The 24,992-nt window shown below is 40.4% G+C and overlaps 1 protein-coding gene across 1 annotated transcript in view; it reads left to right on the top strand.

Annotated features, from left to right (window-relative positions):
• The first annotated feature begins 365 nt into the window (after window positions 1–365).
• The window catches only part of LOC308114541 (focal adhesion kinase 1-like), a 63,409-nt gene continuing 38,782 nt past the window's right edge, over window positions 366–24,992 (top strand). Inside the window, exons 1-4 of the mRNA XM_080471497.1 lie at window positions 366–486; window positions 10,368–10,394; window positions 23,809–24,089; window positions 24,280–24,446. Coding sequence (XP_080327623.1) covers window positions 450–486; window positions 10,368–10,394; window positions 23,809–24,089; window positions 24,280–24,446 — 512 coding nt within the window. The 5' untranslated portion in view covers window positions 366–449. The remainder of the gene's footprint in view (window positions 487–10,367; window positions 10,395–23,808; window positions 24,090–24,279; window positions 24,447–24,992) is intronic.

Below are 24,992 nucleotides of genomic sequence, written 5' to 3'. Positions count from 1 at the left end.
ACTGGCAGATGACACATTTTTAGCAGGGGCTTTGTTTTCACATTTTCCATCTGCTCTTTTTGCCTCCTCTCTTGCTATTTTCTTCTAACACAAGGAAGCAGGAATGAGAGGAGCCGCACCAAGGATATTGGATTGATCTTTCTTGAGATGAACATAAAAGAGAGCGAAACTGAGACACGTAGTGGTTGACAAGATGGAAAGAAAAGGAGAGAAGCGGGAAGACGGAAAGACTCATCGCTGAGGAGGCAACTGTTTGGAAATGAAACTCGGCCCCCAGGTGTGTCAGTTGGAAACACATCAGTAGGAGGAGGGTGTTTCCCCTCTCCTATAAGTGACAGCATACAGTCCAACTAGGAAGTAGACAGCAGAGTTACACACACACACACACACACACAAACAGACACAGGGTGTTAGTGATCTATCACAGGTTCGGTCCTTTGTACAACAGCATGCAGTTCTGGGATTTCCTGGGCTGCACCAATGGAGGTATGTACGTGTACAGTCATACTGATGGCTTGGTGAGGCTGCTTGGCTCTGACTGGACCGGCGTCTGGGCGCTCTGTGCTAAGCAGTCACAGAGAGAGGGTCTGGCAGGCTGAAGGGCTGGAAAGGAATTTGCGCTGCTCACCGCCGTGCAAGCAGTTGCATGTGAAAACCTCACAGACAGGTAGAGCGAAAGAGAGAGCGAAGCACAAACAAAGACATATAAGGGTCTGATACGGTGGCAGCGTGTTCAGATTTCCTTTGATAAACTCGCACAGTTGCTTTTCACAACAGATTTGACAGATGAACTAAGTGGCACAAATGTGCTTGTTTTGTATCTGTTGCCCTGAATGTTTTTGGAGCGTACACGGCAGGCTTGCTCCCACGAAACGCAGCGTGACTGTGTAGCCTTGTGTTTACAGAGAATAGACTTTAATTTTCTTGTAAGTAATTTATAACCCATACGCATGTATAGATGGAATACAAAAAAATAAACAGTGCTGCCACTACAATTTCTATTGTTTCAGCAGCTGCCATTGACATTATTTCTGTCACCATCATCACGACTCTTGCTGTCGCACTTAACAGACTGTGACACAGCTCGGCAATTCAAAAATTAATACCTATTAAGCAAGCTGTCTGTTCATGGGATTCATTTTGATTGAAAGTAAGATGAGTCTCAACTTAATAACACTGAACCTGCTTCTGTTGTGCTTTTTTGTACAACTCGCGCGCTCATCTGTAAGGCGCGCGTCCCACAATAAGTAAGCATTCATACAGGCATCGCAGGTCTACGTGTTTACATGGATCACATCGACACGGTGCTTGTTCACCACATCTGAAAAGGCAAGGAGTCAGATTCCTCACGGCTCCGTTGAACTCTTGTGTTCGCTCATACGTGTGGAACAAGCAGTCAAACAGCACATATATCTGGTTTTGTTCAAATGTTTCCAAACAACAGCCCACAGCTATCAAATGTCCCTCTGCTTGTTCACGAGGTTACATGTAGGTGGGCATCAGAGTATTGGGAACAAGTCAAAACAACAACAAACACTCAGCCTTTGATATTGGTGAAGAAAGCAGATCCAATCAAAAATATTTTACAGTTTTCTGTAATTCTTCCCAGCTGAATACAGCTTCTTCTTAGACACATGGAAACAAATGCAATGTTTTTGTGTGTGTCTGCAGCAGCAGTGGTAGTAGTATTTAAATACACATACTTAATCTATGAAGTATGTACATTTCTATACCTTTTGAGTTTTTCTGTCTCTCATCTTGCCTGAAATGTGGTTACTACATTGTGCTGTGTTGAATTCCAGCACCATTCCACCTCCCAACACCCATCCTGTGCCCGGGGCCATGTTTTTTGCTGTTGCACTAAGATACCTGATGGCTGGTGTCATATTCTTCACTACTCTGACTAATATCTCAAAGAAAATCCTGATCCATGAGCTGGTTATAGCTGTTATGTCCCCAGTTAAATGCGGAAAAGTGAAACAATATTACAGCATTGTGTTGGACGAGACCAGTGAATGTGTAGTAAGAGATCAGTAAATGTGTAGTACCACCATCATTCTGCCTTTATTTGCATCGAGAGCTCATTGTTTTGCTTAAGTTGCTCCATGCAAGGCATGGCTGCTGCGATGGTACAATGACAACGAATATATTACTATAAATATCAGACTGGGGTTCAAGATCCCAGTAACGGTTGTCAAATCTAGATATCATATCAAATAAAATCATATGAAAGCACTTTTTTTTTTACAATTTAAAGCAGCTTGTTCATGGGTATGAATGTGTCTGCTTATATTAAGCTTCATGGTAAGTTTGGACAAGTTGGAGAGAAATGAGGTCCTCAATCTGTGAAACAATGCTCTTAGAAATTACGTATTTTATGAATTAGACTGGCTAATACACATAATTCCATCATTGCAATACCTGTTTCTGACTCCATATGAAGCGTGCATGGTGGGAAACATGTCATGCTGACATTCAACACATTGGCCTGGAATTTTGTGACTCAAACTGAAAACGGAAATGTACGATTGTTTTTACTATTTGGTACTTTCTCCCTAAACAAGTAGATTAACTGGCAGCTAACTGGGCAGTGGTGGTAAAGAGGTTTGTAAAGTAAGCTTGTAAATTGAAGGGCACTTGTTTGAAACCCTGGATTGGCAAGAGATCTCAGTGGGGAAGGTGAAGGTGTCCCCACCCTTATCACTGTCACTGTGGACCCTTAAGCAAGGCCCCCAACCCGTTGAATAGTGAATAGTCTTGATGGAGTCGAGACGAGTTTAATTCAGAGAACAAATCTAGTGCACTGCTGTGTACACACAACAAATAAATTAGTTTCTCCTTCTTGTAGTAGATGAGTAATGTATATGGTTTATTGATCGTTTGGCTAAACACAAACAACACTAAGCTTAATAGGTTGTATAACTAAAATGGTGTGAAATGAAGTGTATCTGAAGGGTTCTGAAAGGACATTTTACTGTAAATTTTCTCTCTATTTTTATTATCAGTTATTTTTAACAGGTAAAATAATGCAATTGTATTTATAGAAAAAGTATAAAAGGGCTTTGTGAGTAACTTGCATAATGACAACGTCCCATTTAATTTTCAGTTCCTGTAAGTACTGGGGGATGTGAAGATTGTGTGGGACCCCAGAGACTCAGCATTTCAAATTAATGTATTTATAAATGTCTGAACATTAACTTTGGTGCAATGCACTGCACACAGAATAAAAGCCATAAAACGCCCCGTGTATAAAGTTTTGTTGGTGTAACAACAAGAAAAATCTAACTAGAAATCGTTGAATTGAATGAGACCAATAAGAGGCTACAGATTGAGCTCTGTGAGTGGAAGTTGTGAACTGACTTTATTATGAAGTCAAAAACAATCCCTCTGCTGATGAAGGAGATAATGGCACTCTGAAATAAATCAAGGGCATAAATTATTTATTCAAATGTACAAATAAAGAGCTTAAGCTTATGTACATAAACAAGGTAATTAAGAAAATGACTCAAAAGGAAAAGTTTGGAGTTTCTGAGCTTGATTGAGTCAGTGAAAGTAGTTATGTTTGATCCCTTACTAGTCTTTTGTTAATCTTCTCTTGTGATTTGCAAAGAACCGCAACAAAACCAGCAAGGCTTTCTCAGGTTGCCAGTTGTAGCTGCATTTCTAACAAAATGTCTTGTAGTTACTTTAATTATTGCCGTATAACATCAAAACGTTCCAGGTAAATATCATCCTTTGACAGAGTAAAGCTATGTGTGGTACGCTGCAGTTGTTGATGAAGGGGAATCGCTCGACAACAGAGATAATGAGCTGTCATGGAACAGATGTGAGCGATGTTCGAAACTTTACGCAGCATTTGTTCTGCACACCGCTGAACCCTCTGAATTGTTGTTTGTGCACTGGAATGTATCGAAGAGGATCTTGTCCGATCGGAGGCGTACACTGTAGAAATATATAGAGGTAATTGAACGGGGGTGCTTGGCCTCTGTTAAGGTTATCACACAGGTGTTTCATCAGACAGCAAGGGACTGTTTTATTGAAGTCACGGCATGCAAGCACACAGATGTGGAAAAAAGGGTGCGGGTGTAAATGAGAGTGTCCTCTGTCTTACTTCCTTCCCCCTGCAGTAGTCCCAATGCTACAATAACATTTTTATAGCAGCTACTTACAGTGACAGCCACCTCATTAAGGCTGAAGCTGCTACTGTGGCGGCTTTGTGCTCCTCTCTGATGTTGCACTCGGTGGTGCGCCCCTCCATTCTGTCGTACTCCATCCTGACAGCATGATCAGTGGAGAGGAGCTGCAAAAAGGCTGTTGTTGGTTTCCCGATGAAAACAGAGTTGTGCAATGCCCTTAGCCTGGTGTTAACCGGCGTAGCCTCTGTGGTTTGCAGCCAGAGGCAGTAGTTTTCTTACTCTTGAGTGGGAGAGAGGAAGAAAGAGCCTGAGAACATGAGAAGGGGGGAGTGAAAGAGTAGGAGGGAGACGCTCTGAAGAGTGTTCATGCAAGTGAAAATATCTCAGGCAGCTCTAGTGGCAGATGTTAGAGAGCTATTTTTAATAAAAGATTAAAGTTTTGGGCCATTATTTGCGGATTTTAAAGGTGAAAGCTCGGTCAACATAGAACGGTGACAGTGGGAGGGATGGCTGGATCAGGGTTTTAAAACTTCTTTTAAAAAATTGTAATAATCCATCTACTATATTGATTTATCCAACTAAGAGTCGCAAGGTGCTGGACTCAGGACACATCAATAACTACACACGCTCACATTCACACCATAAACCATAACATACTAAGGGAGAACATGCAAACTCTACACACAAAGTTCCGCTTAGCACTTTCCCACTACAACGTATGGGTGACACATATATATATATATATATATATATATATATATATATATATATATATATATATATATGCATAACTGACCTGAAATAATAAAATTTAACATTCAAAATATTTGTTTCAGCCACAGCAGTAATGTCAAATTGTAGTCCAGGTGTTGCATGCCTCATTTGATCTTGTGTAGACCAAGCCAGTCCAGTGATAGGCTAAAAAACTTTAAGTAACAATGTAACCACATGTTTCTCTTTATTCAGTGTAAAGAAGCATGAGTATAGTATTAAAATAGTAACATTTGATAATAAAAGAAACATTTTCAGGCTATCTGGTGCAAAATACTGTAAACTTGTCAAACAACATGTTTGTACTTACTGTTTGAATTTTGTTGCATGCAAATATACAACAAATGACTTAACTTTGGGCTTCATTTAGCAACTTTGCTCAAAGATGTAAAAGTTTTCCGCAGTGCTACGACTTCTCTTTCTATAGGGTACTGTAGCTTTCCCTGCAGCATCACTGAACTCTGAGCTCGGGTCTCAGTGTTGTTTCATGTCAGCTATGCTTACTGTAACAGAGCTATCCATCAAGAATGAATTAGAAACAGTTCATCTTTGTTTTGTTTTTTTGTCTTTTTGGTACGTTTTACACTTTGTGCTGTCAATACGTGTGCTGGATTGTTTTCTAAAAGAGTCGTATGACACCGACACACCAGAGCAGAGGTGTCCAACCTCGGTTCTCGAGGGGCCCCTGTCCTGCATGTTTTAGCTCTCTCCCAGTTGCAACACACCTGATGACAATGAGGGGCTCGTTATTGGGCTTCTTCACAACCTTGCTGATGACATCATCACTAGATTCAGGTATGCTGGAGCAGGGAGAGAACTAAACCATGCAGGACAGGGACCCTCAAGGACCGGGCTTGGGCACCCCTGCACTAGAGAGTGTACTCGCAAATATTTAATTTAGGCAATAGCACATCAAATACAATGTCTAAATATAAATAATATGAATCTATAATCCATAAAAGATAGACTTTTTTCAAACTATCTTATCTATCTATCCATCCATCCGTCCGTCCGTCCGTCCGTCCGTCCGTCCATCCATCCATCCATCCATCATCTATCTATCTATCTATCTATCTATCTATCTATCTATCTATCTATCTATCTATCTATCTATCTATCTATCTATCTATCTATCTATCTATCTATCTATCTATCTATCTATCATCTGCATTTGTGTATTATACTGTAATTAGGTATTGTACAGTATTGTTCATTTCATCTTCTTTAAATGTACCCATAAAGCCATCTGATTGTGTTGAGAAAAAATAATCCCAAGTTTGGGTTATAACACAAATAGGCCACATGACTGCTCATAAATCATTTAAAATAACTGGACTAAAAAGATTGGACAAGTTGAGTAAATTGCTACAAAGAAGGGTATAGAATGAGATATTTAACAGAGCACACACATACTACATTAAAAACAGTCACACAAAAAAGTCTGACTGAAAAGGTGAATTCAATCTTTAAAAACAGGAAACTTGTGATGCTCAAGTCATATTTTCTTTTGAACATTAGTGCATACTGATACTTGCAGGACGGGTATGGGGCAGATTCGTCTCTTACAGTAGCGCAACGACTGCACTTCAATGTCTTTGTAATACTAAGAAACCCTTCAATACATACCTAGCTTTCTCTACTGTGTGTGCTGCCAGTCGTGGATCAAAATTGCTGAGTGCCCTAATGTTGCATTTATCACTCACAGCTATTAGACTATGAATGAGGGCATGTTGGGGGGGTGGTGGTGTTAATGCCAGGCTTGGTGTTGTGTCGCTTTTGTTATTAGCATGCTACTTGTGGCCAACGTTTTGGAAGCAACTCTGCCAGGAACAAATTGGATTATGTGATTAGAGGAAATTATGTGAAGTGGCAGAACACACACTGAGCAGCGATGCATCAAACCAAGAGAAATGTTCGACTCTGACTTAAAAAAGAGCAAAATGTTAAAAGTTAATCACCTCTGCAGGCCCCAACAGCTCCGTGCTTCAGTTATTGATTGTTTACACAAGGATAGTCAATCAAATCTAACTTTTTAAAGATACAAGGGTTAATGCTAAATAATAGATAAGAACAGATCTGGTTCAGGCTGCAAAAAAAACAAAAAAAAACCCAATGGTCTACAAAACACACAGTGTCTGTTTTACCAGTGTGAATGTGCACAGGTAATGAAAATTCTGACTGATTCTTCTCGCATCCTGAAATCTCAGTGTTTTCTCAGTTGTCCTTTAGGCTGTGTATTCACTTATTAGTGTATTTATTTCCTTTGCTTGGTAGTTTTATGTCAATCTGGCTGATGTTTGAATTCATCCAGTTGTGGCTGCACAGAGTTCACATCAAGCTTTCCGATATGGACGATGAAGTCTGTGTCTCCGTACAGTACAGTGACAAAAAAAAAAGCCATAAGCAGAAGAGAAGAAAAAATACGGAAGAGTTTTAGGGCCACTGAAGAAAAAAAAAAAATTTGGAGGCTACAAAAAAAAAACAACCTTTGTGGCCCCAGAAAAAGTCGAAAATCAAAGTCGAGATTTTTTTTTTTCACGGTGGAAAAATAAAAGTCCGTCCATCCACATGCCAGCGCGTGTGACTGCTTCCTGAAAGTGCATATCAGGCGGTTTAATGAAGTGGTGAAAAGATGCTTCAGGACAGAATCTAGCTCATAAACACGGTGCAGTTATCATCAGTATCAGGACTAGAAGAGACAGAGCAGCCTGCCGCGTTGTTCCGTCGCGGAAGTTCGTCGAGTACGAAGGACAAAGGCACGGATCCCGGGCTGCTTATTTAAATGTGTTTTTATTAATCAAGGAAATCCTGTGTAAAATCACATGTTCATAAGCAGTAAGCAACCCGATATAGTCAGAATTAAGTGATTTAATGTGAATTCACATCTACGGGCAAGTGATGAGGGATGGATAGACGTCTCTCCGTGGAAAAAAAAAAATCTCGATTTTGATTTTCGACTTTTTCTGGGGCCACGAAGGTTTTTTTTTTGGAGCCCCCGAATTTTTTTTTTTTCTTCAGTGGCCCTAAAACTCTTCCGTAAAAACACTTACATTCATGATGCAGTCATATGTTTTTTAAATATTCTTTGAGAAGTGTGCTTTACCCCAGTTTACTTGTGAAAAATACAAGTAAAGATACTCTTGACAATATGAAAAATTAATATATAAACTAATATACATATATATGTCACTCAATATTAAATTGTATGGCAAAAAAACACAATAATAAAGACAGGAATGAATGATCATTCCAAACTATTGTAATATTAATTATAGAATTTACTGGAAATTGATTGAAATTACTTTCAAGTAGACACAAAATAAAATTTCAAAATGAGAAAGTGATGGTAAAACCGATGTTGAATACCAGATTACACAAAATGTAAACAAAAACATGTTATAAGATAGAGTTCTAAGAATATGTAACTGCTATGAATGTGTATCATGGTTTTGTATGTTAGAAAAAACTTCTGATTGGTCTTCAGAATAAAAATGAAATGTATTTTTTGGGTGTTTAGTTTGGCAGCCAGTATAAAACCCTGTTGCTTTTTGTCATACTTGAGCACACAATGTATATCACAGCATGTAACAATAAACGGTTTCTGATTTTATGATGAGAAATTTGATATGCAGCATAATTATTGCAAACATGTCATTGGGGGAAAAAAAACGTACATTTCTTACTTTGCGTCTGTAGTAACAGGATGCTTTGCATATTGCTATAAACCACATTATGTACCAAAGAAGTGGGTGGTATCAAATCAGGACACAGTTTCTGTTTCCCTAGATTAAGACAAAGCTTTGGCGTTGTCACTAGTCGCCACAGTCCTGCTTTGTGGCTGTTGCTTAGTAACGGATGTCAGCTTAAGCCTGCAAGTGTTTTGAGATTTCATCACGTTGCTCATTTCAGTGGCATTTCCACACGAGAATGTGGTGCGGCGTGAGCGAAAAGACGCGGCGAAAAAGTGGCGAGCAGAAGGCGACTGAGGTCATGAGACAGATTTTGAGAGCCGTGCGCAAGCAGGTTGGGTAAAGTCACGGCGGAGCAGACAGATTCTGCCAAGTCATGGTTCTCGCCTCGTTCCAGCTGTCTGGAACGCGGCGCATCTCAAATCCTCCCGATTCATTGAAGCTGCTGCGCGGTCACTGGCTGGTCAGGACTGACAAACACGTAAACCTGCCGATGAGCTTAGCGTCTTTGGAGATTGACTCGTGTCTGTCTACAAACAAGGGATTGGAGCCGCTGCATAGGACAGTGGACTTTTTAAGTCGTTATTTAGGTGCCTAAATATTAGCGAAAGAGGATACTTTTCTCAGAAATGATCTTCCCGCTTGCTTACTGTCTTACTGTCGTTTCACGTCACGTGATCATTTCCTCGTTTGCTTTGACCTTTTATTAATTCTCTTGTGTTTTCATCCATTCTTGTGTTGTCGATGTGTAAGAATAGACCAGATGTGTCATGCTCACTTTAGTTCAGGGGTCACATACAACGCAGTTTGATCCTAGTGGGACGTGAACGGCAAAACGATTGTGTAGAAACCTCCAACAGCGAAAATTGCTAGTTTTTAAAATTGGTTTTCAACCCAAAGCAAAAAAAAACAACCCAAAACCATTCTACAACTCTACAAATTCTGTCTGTTTTCATGTATTCACCTTCACAGTGTGGCTCTCATACAAACAATGTCAGCAATAAAGTAGCCACCATTTACTATTTGCTTTACATCTACTGACAGTTTTGAGTCTTAATGATGAGTTCTGTCCCTGCACCCAATGGACACACGAGTAATAATAAGTTGTAATTGCTGTATTATTTATTTCACACCGTGATATCATCCGACAGGTCAGATTGAACGCTCTGGGCAGCTGGTCTTGGCCCATGCGCCTTAAGTTTGACACCCCTGGAATAGGCTATTGAATTATGTAGCTTAATCAATTCATTTATATTTTTCTAAACTGGGGTTGTTGGGGGCTGGAGCTGATCTTAGCCGGACCGCTGACCAGTTGAACACTGAGAGGTCGACAATTTCACACACGCATTCACACCGACAGCGAATCTAGTGTCACTAATTAACTCCCAGACGCATGTCTTCGGACTGTGGGAGGAAACTGGAGTCGCACGGGAAAACTTAGGCATGCACACGCGAACGGCCACACAGACATGAAATCAAGCCCGGATTCCAACCGGGAATTTCTTTCGGTTGTGTGTGGAGAGAGTACTTAATCAGCTTGGCCTCCTTATCACGCATGGCTGAGTAAGTTTAAAATATGTTCCATTCTCCGGGTAGGTTGGATCATGGAGCATCACATTATTTCACATCTGGACTTGGAAGCTGTCACAGGGGCAATAACTCTGTGCCATGTTGTCTGTGTAATTTACTGAACTGTTATGAGAATTCAGAAATGTATTAAAATATCTTTTTTTTCTTCTACCCTTTCCCCCCTCACCCGTTTGTCTTCCAGATATTTCTAGAATATCACACTGCGCTGGTGAGTACAACTTTTTGACTATGTAATTCTTGTCCTTCTTTCAGGCAAACAGTGTTGTGACAAACTGGAAGTGTATAGTGGGAATTATGATGGACTACTAATGTCAAAGAATATAAAAGCATTTTTTAATAGAATCTTTATTATAGTACTAAGAAGGAAGATCAAAAGTAATATCACAGTTTTTAACATGACGTTTCTGGTCTGCATCGTGGCTCCGACCTACAGAAGGTTTCTATTGCTGTGTTGCGAAGTGGATCGAGGTGGAGATGAAGCATTTTAAAGGTATAGATAAAGCTCCTCTCTCCAGTCCCTTCTTCTTTTTTCCTCGGCTGTTGCTAGGTAACTGTTGATCCTACAGTATGTCTTCGAGCGGGATGTCATATATTTGGCGCTAAGAACTTGTCAGCCTTCTGAGGGATGAAAACATGATTTACATTTCTTAAACTTAACTTTGCCAGTCCTGCAGAGGGGGTTGGTTATGGAGTTGAAGTTTAGATTGATAAGTGAAATATAGTATAAGAGGGGACTTCCAAACGTTTATAGAAAATGACAGTAGAATGAGAGCTCGGGTAAAGAGTGGCTCATCTCAGCTCAGAGGTTTAGCGGCCACACTATTATTCATAAAGGCACGCATGTATTCCTCTCTGTGACTCTAATCTCCGTCTCTGAGCTTAGCCTGTACATGATGCGATGTTTGGTTTCTCATTAAATGATGTTTAATCGTTGTTATTTTATGTTTGCTTAGATGAACAATACACATGATTATAATGCTTGGGTGGCCAATTAACCATTAGCTCATAAACAGCTAATACGGTTTAAACATGTGTGCAAGAGTTGAAAATCTTTGGTTTGTGTCCGTTAATTTGAGTAGAACTCACCTGTCATTGTTATTGTGTTTTGGGGGATTTTGATGCATTTTCGGACGGTATTCAGAGAAATATTGAAACAAAAAAATGCTAGTGCAGTCAGCCTTGCACTCACTTTAACACTGGACTCAAATGGAAATGTATTGTGCATTATGACTGCCATAATTTCACGAGCAATGTGGTGTGCTGGGATAAGGGATATAGAGTGTATTCTGGAATGTTTTTACTAACCAAGGCATTATTCATTATATCAACTGCTAAAAAAACTAAACAAAGAAACCTCAAAACAAAGCATTCCTCCAATAAATCACTAATAACAAAGAAGGTTCGGACACTTGTAACATCCTATCGTTGATCCAGTCAAGCACTCATTCTTTTGGGTGGGACAAATTACCAACGGGAATTGAGAAGGAGTTTCCAAAATCTGTCAAACATTTTTCTGCAAAATAGCCTAATAGTTGTTGTAGATGTCTCGATTCCTTTTCATTGCTTTATCGACAAATAAAAAAAAAGCAAGAAATAAGGAAATGAGGCTCCAGCATATATGTGTGGCCTTAATCCAAGTAGTTCCTGCACTTCTTCTATCGGGTCTCGTTATCTTAACCTCTGATGAAAACTGATTATTGGATGGTTGAGAGAGCCTGTATGTTTTTACTGATATGAAGTCTTGATCGTCTTTTATGTTTGTGGCTGTCACATTAAAGTTGTATTGTTCATTGTAAAACAATAGCAAGTGACATTTACTTCAAGTTATATCTTGTCAATGCAAAATACTGACTTTCATGCAGCATTCATGTAAACAGCTGGATTGTTTTCGTCTTTTTCGGAGTTCGTCTTCTATTATTGTGTTTATTCAACATATGCAAAACCACCAATTCAGTGGTATTCCAAGTAAATATATTTACTAATCTCATCTGTAATTGCCTTCATTTTTTTATTGGTCAACTAGTGGCGAGCTGTTCCAGCCCAGTGATATAGTGGCTTTAGACGTATTAGATCAGTTCTAACTTCATATACAGTTGAAGCACACCACAGTTTGTTAGAATTGGACTGAGATCTGCTTTTTAATCTGACTTGATCCACTTGTTTGAGGCAAACTCTGGCTCTGGAGGGAGCACGGATTTAATTTCCACAACCCCATGGCTGAATCTCCAATTTTGACACCAGGGCTTGTATGAATTAGATGAATTGCAACAAGTGAATGCACCATTACAGAAGAAAAATGTCCCACACAGGAATGTTAAAACAAGAAATGTTTTTGCAAAGTTTCACATGTCCTTGTGTCATCTGTAGACACCACAATCAAAGTGTGTTACCCAAACACCTCACATGCACACTATCAGTAGATGCTTTACACGGAGAAGTCTAGTCCGCACTCTAGCAAGCCACTGGCTTAAATGTTAAAAGAAAAATTTATATCACTTTTACTATTTATATTAATCGGAATCAAGGGATTTTGTGTACTTGTGCAACTCTTTCTGAAACAGAACAGAACACGATGTGTTTTTTTGTACGATCGTCAGTATCTTCCATGTCCATTTGGCAATGCATCAGTATCGAATCAAGAAACCACCACCTTGTTTTTACATTAACTAAATATCCAGCAGATGCTTTCAGCATCACTTTGGACAAGTTTCTTCTGTAAGGTGCAAGTATTGAACTGACTCTCTACAATCTACCCAGTGTGATTGCTGTCAGTGTTTTGCCGGGGAAAGCTTTGCTGAAAAGTGTTCGCTGTCATCCTGTGCTCCGTCAAATCAGAGGGAATGAATGTCAAGAGTGCTTCACTGCCAGCAAAGGGGCTGAAGTGCTGCAGGAGCAGGTGGAATATGTTTGTAGAGGAGGAAGGAGAACAGAGCAAGGACAGAGGGCAGCAGAGACCCGCTGCCGGCAGCGGAGGCAGACGGAAAAAAGAGGGAGGATAACAAAAAGAAATGGCGAACGAAACAAGTGTTGCTAGAGGTCACAGGCTGGAATGTATGTTTTCAGTGGCTAAGCGCTGATCCCGATAAAACCTTGTGTGTGTGTGTGGTGTTCTGTTGTGATTTCTTAGTTTGTTTATTTAAGTTGATTTCTTGATTAAGAGTTTAGTTCTTTTAAGTACATCATCCAATCAGTTTGTGTCCCTTCCACTGCTTCAGGTCTAAGTTACAATATTTCTGTCTCCATTTCTTTCTCCTCATCTTTCTGTCCTTCTTTGACCTACACACACACACACACACACACACACACACACACACACACACACACACACACACACACACACACACACACACACACACCCCTCCCTCGCACTCCTGCCCGGTAGAGATCGGCTTTTTTCGCAGCGTGGTCACAGCAGCTTATTGCAGAAACACAGCAGAAGAGAACCACTTGGCTCACACACACTTAGTTCCTGTCTGATACGTGCTTTTACTTTATTTCAAATTCCCTATCTCTCTCTGTCTCCTTCAACTACCTACCTGCTCTCACACATGCACACTCATTCGTCTACTGGTGCTCTCTGTCTCACACACATGCTCTCTCTTGTCTCTTTGGTACACTCATTTGGACTGCTCAAGGATTTCGCTGGATAAACAGTGTGTTTGTGTTTGGCTGCGGCATTGTGTGTGCACGTACGCATGCATGCATGCGCGCGCGTGTGCGTTTGTGTGTGTGTGTGTGTGTGTGTGAGGAAGGAAAAGAGCGGTCGGGAACGTTGTTGTGATCTCGCTGCTACAGACGAAAGACTTCTGAAGCCAGACTAAACGGCACACAGCTGACTGATCTGGAAATGGATTTACTGCATCGAACCCACTCCTGAGATGTAACTTTTCTCTTCCTCGACCTGCGTGCATATGCAACGTTGCTTTTTTCTTCCCGTCTGTTTTTTAGAGACATTTTTTGCTGCTATACAGCTCCATTCGGGTCGCGTCCACTTTCTGTCCCTGCGTAACATCAGACACCTGATTTGACCTGGTTAACTCCCGCAGGCTCGGCGCATTGTAGGGAAAGCTTGGAGGACGTGAGGCTCCGCTTCTCCCAGGGGTTTCTCTGCTTTCATCCTTCATCCTGCTGGCTTCATTTCTCTTTCTTTCCCTTTGTAATCCACATTTTCTGTCTATATCTTCTGATAATTTTATTCTTTTTCTACTCTTCCTTTCATCTTGACCTCCTCTCGTCTCTTCTTATCTTTCTTTCCCCGTCTTTTCCCTTCTTCTTCCCTCCTGCAGCGGTCACTCTCATCTTCCTCTCCCTCACTATGCTCCATTTTTCTACGCCCCTCTCTGCCCTACATTTTTGTAATTTCTTTTCCCACTGATGCCCATTTTGTCTCCTCTCAGCTTTGTGATCTGTTTTCTCATCCGCTTTGGACACCATTGAGGATTTACAGAACTAAATGACTACCTTTTTCAATGGATCGTCTTTGATGTAATTGTGTGGATTCCTACTTTACCCAGTTCAGACTGCAACAGTTATTTTCTAACCTGGAAATTTGACACACTAAACCCTTATTTATGGGTGCGGAGCAGAGACCTCATTTGAATTTCACTTTAATGATTGATATACTGGATCAGTAACTCTGCACTGATCTATAAAATCTGATATTTATTAGGATTTATCGGTCTATCAAAAGCAGGAGCTGAGCTCGAGTGTCTGTTTTGGAAACATCCACACTGCTGAAGTGTCGCTGAGCAAACTCTCTGAATGATCTCAAATTCCCTGAGGTGATCGGGCAAAAGACCTTCCTGATAGAGGATCATTGCACGTCACATTGCACAATGGAAAAGGTGTTTAGCTGGGTGGCTTGGATGGACTAATTTCCGTCACCAGGCTGCTTCCTCAAGTCGTGAATCAATGAGATGCAGCAAATTATAGCCGGGTCCATTTTAGTCTTGTGATCAGTCAGTGAATTTTTCACCCGATACTGGATATTCAAGTTTGAGTGACTTTGGTCTATTTGCTTTTGTTGGTTATTTGATAATTTTGCATAAAATCCTGATTTTCAAGACAAATTTGATTTGGACAGATTCAACATTGTGATGAAAGGCAGAGTTTATGTCAGTCTTACTTATAATTTAAAAAATCTGGAGCTTCTCTTTTAGTTGGATGTGCACCGTGGCATTTGATATTGAGTCTGCTACAGAATAGACAGTTATGGACTTGTGTTTTCTAAGCTTGCTGAATACAAGGGCTGTTTGACATCCTATATTTCCTTTTATTGAGTTTCCTGCTGCTTTTTTGGAGGCAATTGTGACCTGCATTGACTTTTTTTTTTTTTTACGATCGATCCACTCTGGATCAGTGAGAGCCCTGTTATCACGACGCCAATTCCGGTTTCTTTTTTTATTTATTTTTTTTACTTTTTGCGTCACATTTTCAAATATCTCTTTACTTAGCTTCACCTGATCTCTTTCATTGACTTGACTTCGACCAGAGTCATCCCATGACGATGCGTTTGTGCTTGTAAGAAGCCAGATTAAGGACTTGTCCTCGACCCTTGGCTCTATGCTGTTTGTCGGGGACAGCAGTTTTGTCTGGACTCTGTGGCCAGACCTGGAACCGTTCCGCCTACAGAACAAATGGAGAACAGCGGCTGCATCCCACTGTGCTGGAGCAAGGGGGCCTGCATCTACGCACAGCACCCTTTACCAAGTATGTACTCAAAATAGCATCCGTAAAGTAATGCAATATGATGCCACATGCAAACGGAGGACGTATTAGGTTCACTTCCATTTCCAGGTTAGAGATTCACTCTTTGCCGTTTCATCAGCTACACATCTGATCTAACATGAGCCAGACTAACAGCTCTGCCATAAACGATCCGCTTCAGATCACCACAGAGATTTCAATTTAACCATATCTTCATACTTTAGGTGGTAGTCTGCATGTTGTTTAGCTGGACTGGTTTATTTTGAGAGGTTCATCTAATAATCTGTCTGCTGTGTATGTTATATGGCAATAATAATAATATTAGAAAGGCCTCACTATATTATGTTGTGTGTTTCAACATCATTACTGACTGCAAAAGTTACCACATAGTTAATATAAAAGCATCAATCATTTAAAGGTTTATAAAAGCAAAATTATCACTGAGGTTTTTTTTTTTTTATCTGTATGACATTAACTATCACAGGTTACTGTACAGATTCACTTTCAAGTTAGACTATTCTTTTTCATATTTAAAGAATTAGAATTCACTTCCTGCTGGCACAAGGATTTTCCCATACAGGTGTACCAAATGAAATTGGTGTTGAATTATTATTTTCTTGGCAAATTTCTGCTTCATTTTTGGTAAATTAGATTGCAGCAAGATTTATTTGTGTTTTAACAAGAATATTTAACATTTTGATTCTGACATTAACAAAATATGACATGTATTTATAAATTATAGTGTAATATGACACCTACATTCTGTCCTCCGTTTGAGCTCTCTATCCTGTTTATTAAAGATGAGCTCTAACACTCTAATGACTAAGACCTTGCAGAGAAATTAGTCATGTTGAGCAGTGGAGGATGAGATTGGTGATGCAATACTGGCTTTTAATTACTGGAATGAGGGTTTTGATTGTCGTAGCATCTCCTGGTACAATGACTTGTCATCAAAACTATGCGTGTGTCATCCTGGTTTACAGCGTCGTTGAAGACCAACATAATCAATTGTGATGATAAAAGTTCGGAAACCACAACAATCGCATCGTCAATGTTTTCTCTATTTACATGCCATTTGGTTTGAGTCTTTGTCCAAGTTGCCAGCTTTAAAGCTGGAGAGATACACTCAAGATGAAATCGTAATGATTTACTGCGTTTGGTGCAGAAAAGGTGAGACGTTCCCCATAGTGTGATTGTGTAAACAGATTTACGGCCCTGATAATTGTTCGAGGAGGACTACAGACACCCTCTAAGTGCTGATCTGTTGGCTCTTATGTTTCACTCAGCATTGCACTCTGTGCATAGAGACATGTAATTAACGTTTTCGACTTTATATTTTCTTCTTCGTCCTTTGGTATGGAGAATGTGCTTTCTTGGCAGCAAACAGGGGGGAGTGAGAGAAAGATAAGCAGCAGAGGAAATTGTCTGAAGATGAGAGAAAGATGAGAGGGAGGAAAGACGAGAAATGGTTCAATAGGATGGTGGGATCAAATGGAGACGAGAAGCCGGGAACTAAAAGGCCTCTAAGCACCAGAGAATAGCAGCAGGGGGAGTTTTAGAGGGAGAGATGAACATAGGTACACATAAAAGATAAGGGAGATTTACTATATGAGCAATGAAAGAGAGGAACAGATGCAAGCCATTAGGAAGAGATGATTCAGGAGAGAGATGAATGTGAGGACTTGTCAACAGAGGAGGAGATGGTGGCAATTATTGGCCTCAGCTCCCACAGGATCGAGCAAACCCTACTAACCCAGATACCAGTTAGACAAGCAGATAACCCGTCCTGCTGCGGCTGCCACTACAGGATGGTGCTCGGCTCCGGTCCTCTGCAGTTTAACAGGCTGAATGTCAGTCAGTGGAGTCCCACAGAGAGAGAGGGGGAGGTGGGTCTGGCAGCAACCTGCTCTCCTCCTAGCTGCCTGCATGGCCCAGTTGATTCAAATCCTGTCCTTGAAAGTGTGCAAGTGCTTACATGTGGGAATTTAGTGCACTTATGCTGAGTAGAAATTGGTGCAAATGAGCAGTGGTTTAATTTCTCCTGTGTTGCTTAGTGCACCTATGTTGAAATTTAATTTATGTACAATGAAATTAATTTATTGTAGTTAAAAGCAAAGGGCTCAGTGTTGTGTTTACTGTGTGCAATCTATTCCTCATATATCAGGCATTTAAGTCATTTTTCAGCTACCTGATAATATATAGTTTATTTCATTTAGTAGATGTTTCAAATACAACAGTTTAAATTTACACTCTCGAAAAACAGGCAAGCATACCATTAGTGCATAGTTATGTCATGCAACAGGACTTAAAGCATAAAGTGGCTGTGTGCATGCACTGAAATGTACGCATGCCTCGTTTTCTAATAGGATTTAGTAAATCCGTATGTAGCATTCACATTATGGTTAAATGTATGCAGTGCTGAGCCACTGTTGTGTTTTCCGTGCATGCAGCGGTGTGTTATAACTCTACTGCTTAATATCTAATCTGATTACTGACTGACAGGGTGAAAAGCACCAGATGGCTGGCTGTGGTTTGTGCCTCCATAGCTCATCTGGTGCATTTGCTTCTATTTAAAAAATGAGTCGCAGTCAAAATAATGCCCCCAATACATTTTTTAACACGTCCCTCTGAGACCGGGCATGAAAGCTGGAGCTGGTGTTGCTAATACAACTGAGGATATGGCAAGCAACTGCATCGTAGCGCTGTCTGTATTCTGGGCAGTGGGTTACCTCATGTTCAGTGCTTAATGTTTAGAATTCAGTTGCCACAACAAACAGCAAAATAAAATCAAATACAAACATTTAAGAATGTAAGCGTGGTCTAATTTTTTGTTACACTATATGTAGTAAATCTATTCTCTCGCTAATACAATGTTTTCAAGCACAACAGTTCACTTGATGCTGTATCTGAGGCAGTACATGCCCAGGCAACTAAAATAATCCAAATGGTAGGATAAGACATCAACTAGCAGATGCCATGGTAACGGTGACCTTCCCTATTGAGTAGTTTGACTGGTGACACGTCACAGTGCAGGGAGATCTGCTGTAAACAGTCAGGTTTGTGCGCAGAATGAAATGGAGGGACAATCAGGAATATTCTTCAGGCGGTGCTTATAGGTGTCACATGAAAAAAACACAGCTCCATCTATGTAAACTCAATTAGTACATGAAGCTCAAGTTTTGCAGGAGCAAAATCAGCAGAGAGATAATCTTTCTCCAAGTGAAGTCTACAAGACAGTTCAGAAATCCAGAACATTTGAAGTTTTACCAGGAAGAACAAGTCTATATTCAGTCATCGTTTTAAGAGCCTTAACATTTCAGAGGTTCAGCTGAATAGGAGGGGAAGGATTAAAAATGTGCAAAAATGTTGCTAATCCAGTCAAATATATGAATGTCAATGTATTACATTTTCACTTTAATGTATTCATTAAGTCATTGGCCTCTTTTCGTTTAAATAGTTACTAAAAGACATTAGGTCTTGTTACATACAGTAATATTTTACTATTGTTAAAGACGGTATATACAGGGATTGTCCAAAGCCACCTTGCAAATCTGTAGTATCACATCCACGGTCGTATTCATTTCTTTGGATGATGACAATAATGTTGTAATAGGGGTCTTTTTAATCTGTGCCACACTAATCTGTTGTATTAGAGCCTGCAAGGTCTTTTGAGTGTGTGACCTTTTTACAATGACCTATATGCATTACAAGTAATGCGTGACTTTTAATATTAATATCACCACAAGTTAAAAAAAAAGAAAAGAGTTCACCATCACAGTTTGCTTTCAGAAACTCAAAAAGAGAAAAGCTAAAAGACTAAATCTGGCACAATTCACTAATTATTATTAAGGTTTTCCCTTCTTTTATGTTTCTGGGACTTTGTCACTGAGATCGTGGGTGTATTTCCTTAGTCTTCGTGATATCCCACTCTCCTAAACACTTCACTATTTACACGGAATATTGCTTTTGGTAGTTATTTAGTTTCTACAAAAAGAATGATTTTAACAATAATTTTCCAAAGACGGAAAACAAACAGCAGCTCTTGGCTCAACAGACATTGCAACACTAGGGAAGGTTTCTCCAACAGCTAGAAAAGATGATCGATTCATAGAGCAACAAATCTACACTCACAGAAAGGCCAATATTGGCAAAAAATAGTGTGTTCATCAGTTAACGTGACAACTACAATAAAGAAAACCAGTGCACTTTGTATGAGTGTGAATGTAACTAATCCTCATATTCATCCACATTTGTTCCCCAATTAGTCCACATTCGGTTGTTGGAGGGCAAAGAAACTTCATCCAGCTCCTCTGAACTGGAAACCCAGATAAGCCAAAAGATATAGTCTCTGCAGGGTTTCCTTGGACATGCCTGATAGACTTCTAACTAATCACATCCCTGAAGCGCCTCAACTGGCTTCTCTAGGAGCAGCGTAGGTTTGGTGTTCTCCAGATAATTAAGCACCTCACTCTAACCAAATTGAAGCATGCCACCCTATGAAGAAAACTCGCGACAGCTGCTTGAATGTGTTATTTTAATATTTGGATCTTGTCTCAAAGTTCTTGACCAAGGTGAGGGTCGTTTACACTTCAAACATATGCTATGCCTGCTCTGTGGAACTGCTTTTTTCTTAAACTGAAAAAAACCTCTTCCCCAACAGTCTAACACTTTGCTTATTCATGACGAACTGGGAGGTGGAAAAGGTCCAACTTCCCACTGGGAAAAATACCAACTGGATGCTGTCAAACTTTGCGTTTTCTTCCAGGAAAGTGGGAGGTTCTCTCTGGCTCTAATGTCACTCAGCGTAGAAGCAGAATGAATATAAAAGCTTTATAGCGGCAGTGAGAAGGATTATGTCTTGACGGCACAAAGCAAAAATAACAGCTGTACAGCAAATGTACCCTATTGTAGTGTGAAAATAAATTGTCTCTTGGTTGATATATGTTATGACAAGGTTGTTTTTCTCTTTTCGGTCCCCTTGACAGCAGCAGTAAAGCCCCATTCTTGGAGGTGGCCATGCTATTTGTTCATTAAACATGGCTTCTCCAAATAGTAACTATATCACTTCCTCGCTTCATGATGGCTGCAGTTTCCAGGTTTTTGTACTTGAGTGCTGACTCATCAGACACATCATGCCCGCACACGCACACACCAGCGTGTATTTCTGTGTCTTTGAGAGGGAACCGTAGGTCAAACTGTTGAAAAGTGCTGCATCAAATTCCCCTTGATCTGTCCTCATATTTCTGTCTCTTTCTTCTTTTTTTCTCAGTAGGAAGTAATGCAGCCTTGACCCCATAACACAACAGCAAAGTGCTGATTGTACTGACATGATATGAACAGCTGTGGTTTTCATGCTTCCTATAGACTGTATGGACTTAAGACTCTCAACAACCAATGCAGGGACTTTGCACATAACTGCACATAACTTGCCACTCACACGTGTTGTCTGCACATTTTGTTGTTAAAACCTGTAATCAGTCCTAAAGCTCATCTAGGACAGTACAATCCCATAGATTAGACTGATGCTGAGAGCACAGGTGTTTATAGAAAATGTTTTCTTGACAGTCACATCCCCAGTACTGGAAATCAACCATAAAATTAGTCCATCAGATTTAATTTGTGAGCATCTCTCTTGTCACCACTTGATGACCAGACTTCGCACTCAGCTGAAATTCGTCCCTCCGGCAATGATGACTCAACAGAGCCTGCTGGGGTGTCCAGGAAATGACAGTGTGACACAGGAAGCGTCGGGTGTGCGGGCAAGTGTGAGTGAAGATGAGCCTACAATAGGAAGAGGGAAGAAATCGGCTTCCTGAAAACATTAAACAGGTGAAAGGAAGTCAGAGAAAGGGGGGGAAAGTTTAGTTTCGCTCGTTTGCATTCATTGAGCTCTGCAGCATTGTTGTTGTAGCCTCATACATTAGTCATACAGTCGATGTGAATACAGATGCACTCCTCCTTCTAGAGGTTTCTATCACTTGAGAAGGGGAACATGAATATTTAGGCTCCCCTCCTCATCATCATGAATGTGGCTAAAATTCGGTTTCTCTTTCAGCTTGTATTTCTTGACATATATTGCAAAAAAGTGGAAGTCAGAAAAGTCCCAAGAGTGTTGGGGCATCTGCTAGTCCAAATAGATCCACATTGATTATCATCGAATATCCGCAACGAAATGTTTTTAATGAGTTCTGCTCAGTACGGTACAAGTTGTAAACAAATTTTGATGTCGTTTTTGTACATTTAGTTGAAGTATCGAGTAATTATAGGACTCAGTCCATCTAAAGCTATCCATTCATATCCTGTAGTGCTTTATCTCACTTGGGGTCACAGGGCTCTGAAGCCAAACCCAGCTCACTGTGGGTGAAGGCAGGGTGCACAACGGACAGGTCGGCAATACTTTCTATTCAGTCCAGCTCTTTTAAATCTTTGTCAGATTTTTGGAAACACGGTTTTTTTTTTTTAACCTTCTAATTGTTTGGAGCCCCTGCAGCTGTTCTTTTTAATAATAAATCGGCTGTTCTTCCTAGACGCTCTGGGCTGGGGATTTTTCTGTTTGAACCAAAAATGTGTTGCACGCTACATCTTTAGGTTTGTAGGAAAGTCTGAGGCGTTGATATCTGGATTGATTTTCGTAGAAAATTAGGTGGAGCTATGAGCAATGGTAATGACAGAAAAAGTCAATTTTTGTACCTATGCCAGTTAAAGGCATCTGTATCTTTTACACAGCCACACCAGATTTTCTGTAGCATCATATTAGAGTTGTGCAGCCCGGGCTGGTTAGGAGGTATCATCCAGAGAGGTTGAAATGTTTCTTATATCTCTTGGTCACATCCAGGTTTGGTAGGTTAGATTGAATGAATGATCCGTTCACTCACAAACTGTTTCTGTTTGACAAAACTGTCAGACTGGTTGATTTATCAGTTAGCTGTCCGATATAACTTCAGTACTCCCTTGTTAGTTATTCTAACCTATGGTATATATTGAACAGGAGGTCCATAAGTCCATTCTACAAAGATCTTATGTTCGTTTTTTTTCCCCCTTTGATTTCTATTGACTTGTTTGAGCCTGACTGAGTGACGACTGAACCTCTTCTCATCATGAATGCTCATACAAAAGCTTCATCACAAGAAAACGGTTTACATTGAGGGCACATGTGAACAAAATGCAGCAAATTAAAATGAATTTTAAAATTAAAATGAAGTTAGTTTATATGAGTGGGATGCCAAGCGAGTCGATGTGCGGAGAAATTTATTAAATCAACATTTGTTTTTGGCCAAACTAAATTTCTCTTTCTTTCCATCACTTTATTCTTTACTTGTATAAATGAGTATCTCTGTACTTCTATTTTCCTATCATAGTTGGTATTTGTTATCTCAATGCAGTTTGAGGTTTATCTTATGGTCGTTAGCAGGTTTTGGTGCTATGAATTCTCTCTTATATAATAAATAATGTACAGTAACTTGTTTGTGGTTGCGTTTAAGTGATAATGGGGGGAGGGTTAAACAAAACATTCTGAGGTTTATTGAAAAAAAATCACTTAGGCAACTGTTTTTATGTCCGCCAAGGACAGAATAAAAGAGTCGGCATATATATTTATCTGTTTGTATGTCTTTTAGCAAGATTACGTCAAAATTACAGCATGTATTTGGTCAAAATTTTCACCACAGCTAGATATTAGGCCATGGACAATTCCATTAAATTTTGGAGGTGATCCGGATCCTGATTTTTGATCAGGATTTCATTTGATAGGCTTTTAAGGATCATGTCAAAGCTACATGAACCTTTGGCGGATGCCAGAAATGTCTGATTGCTCTTGTTTTTTAATGCATGATAATTTTTTGGGTCTCTGGGTAGACGACTAGATTTCAAATTAAAGGTTAAATTAATTACTGTGTTTTTCCTCATTTTGTTTGTAGAATATGACGGCCAGTTAGCCCCAGCAGGAACGTCAGAGTCGGGCATGGCATCGTCTTCCTACCTGGAACCTAACCTCAACCACTCGGCGGCGAGTGGTTGTGGGGTGAAGTCCCGCTCTGGAATGCCGGGCGGCCCCGGTACCAGCGGGTCCGCTGGAGGTCTGGAACGGCCACCAGGCTCCATGGACCGAGTTCTCAAGATCTTCCACTACTTTGAGACCAACAGTGAACCTTGTACCTGGGCTAGCAATATCAGACATGGAGACGCTACGGATGTCAGGGTGAGACACACACATACACACACACACACACACACACACACACACACACACACACACACACACACACACACACACACACACACACACACACACACACACACACACACACACACACACACACACACACACACACACTCACGCTCTGATGATATTATTCTCACTTTTTCATTTATTTTTTTTGTTCCTATAGGGTGTAATCCAGAAAATAGCAGAGATCCACAAATTGCGCTGCGTGTCCTCTTTGGGCCTCCGGCTGACTCATTTGCACTCTGACGCTCTCCACTGGTTACACCCTGATTTAGGAGTGTCCCATGTAAGAGAGAGATATGAAAAGCAGCATCCCCAGGAGGAGTGGAGGTAAAACTACATCTTTTAATTATTTAGCTTCATGTCTTTTCCCTGTCTTCATTTCTCCTCTCTTTTGCTTTATTTGTTTCTCCCTTTGAATATTTTAGATTAGTGTAGAAGTGTAGATCTTATAATCGCTGAATAATTATCGGTGCTCAGACGTGGTCGACTGTAGCTCATTCCACTGAGCGAGCACAGGACTGCACTGTTTATTCTGAAGAATGGCAGGTTAATTTTGCCTCTTGCTCATCTGAGGTAGTAACACATTTGTCAAGGAATAAGCAGCACCAGACCATGAACAGGATTACTACTCTGGAGACCATCGAGGAGGTGGTGAGAGGAGGGTCTTAACATAGCTGCGATCCACCATGGACAACAGCTCTCAGCTCTAACCAGCTTCTTCAGTGGTTGACTCCTGCAGCCTCCATCCAGGAAGGCGCGATGCCACAGGTCAATCATTCCCGCTGCAGTAAAACTGTTTAACACTGCCGGTCCAACCTAATCAGACGTGATCCCTTTTCAATCCATTGTGAATATGTACAATTTATCTTCACA

This window comes from Lipophrys pholis (genome assembly GCF_963383615.2).
Source record: "Lipophrys pholis genome assembly, chromosome: 9".
NCBI lineage: Eukaryota > Metazoa > Chordata > Actinopteri > Blenniiformes > Blenniidae > Lipophrys > Lipophrys pholis.
This window is presented reverse-complemented; position numbering and strand designations above follow the sequence as displayed.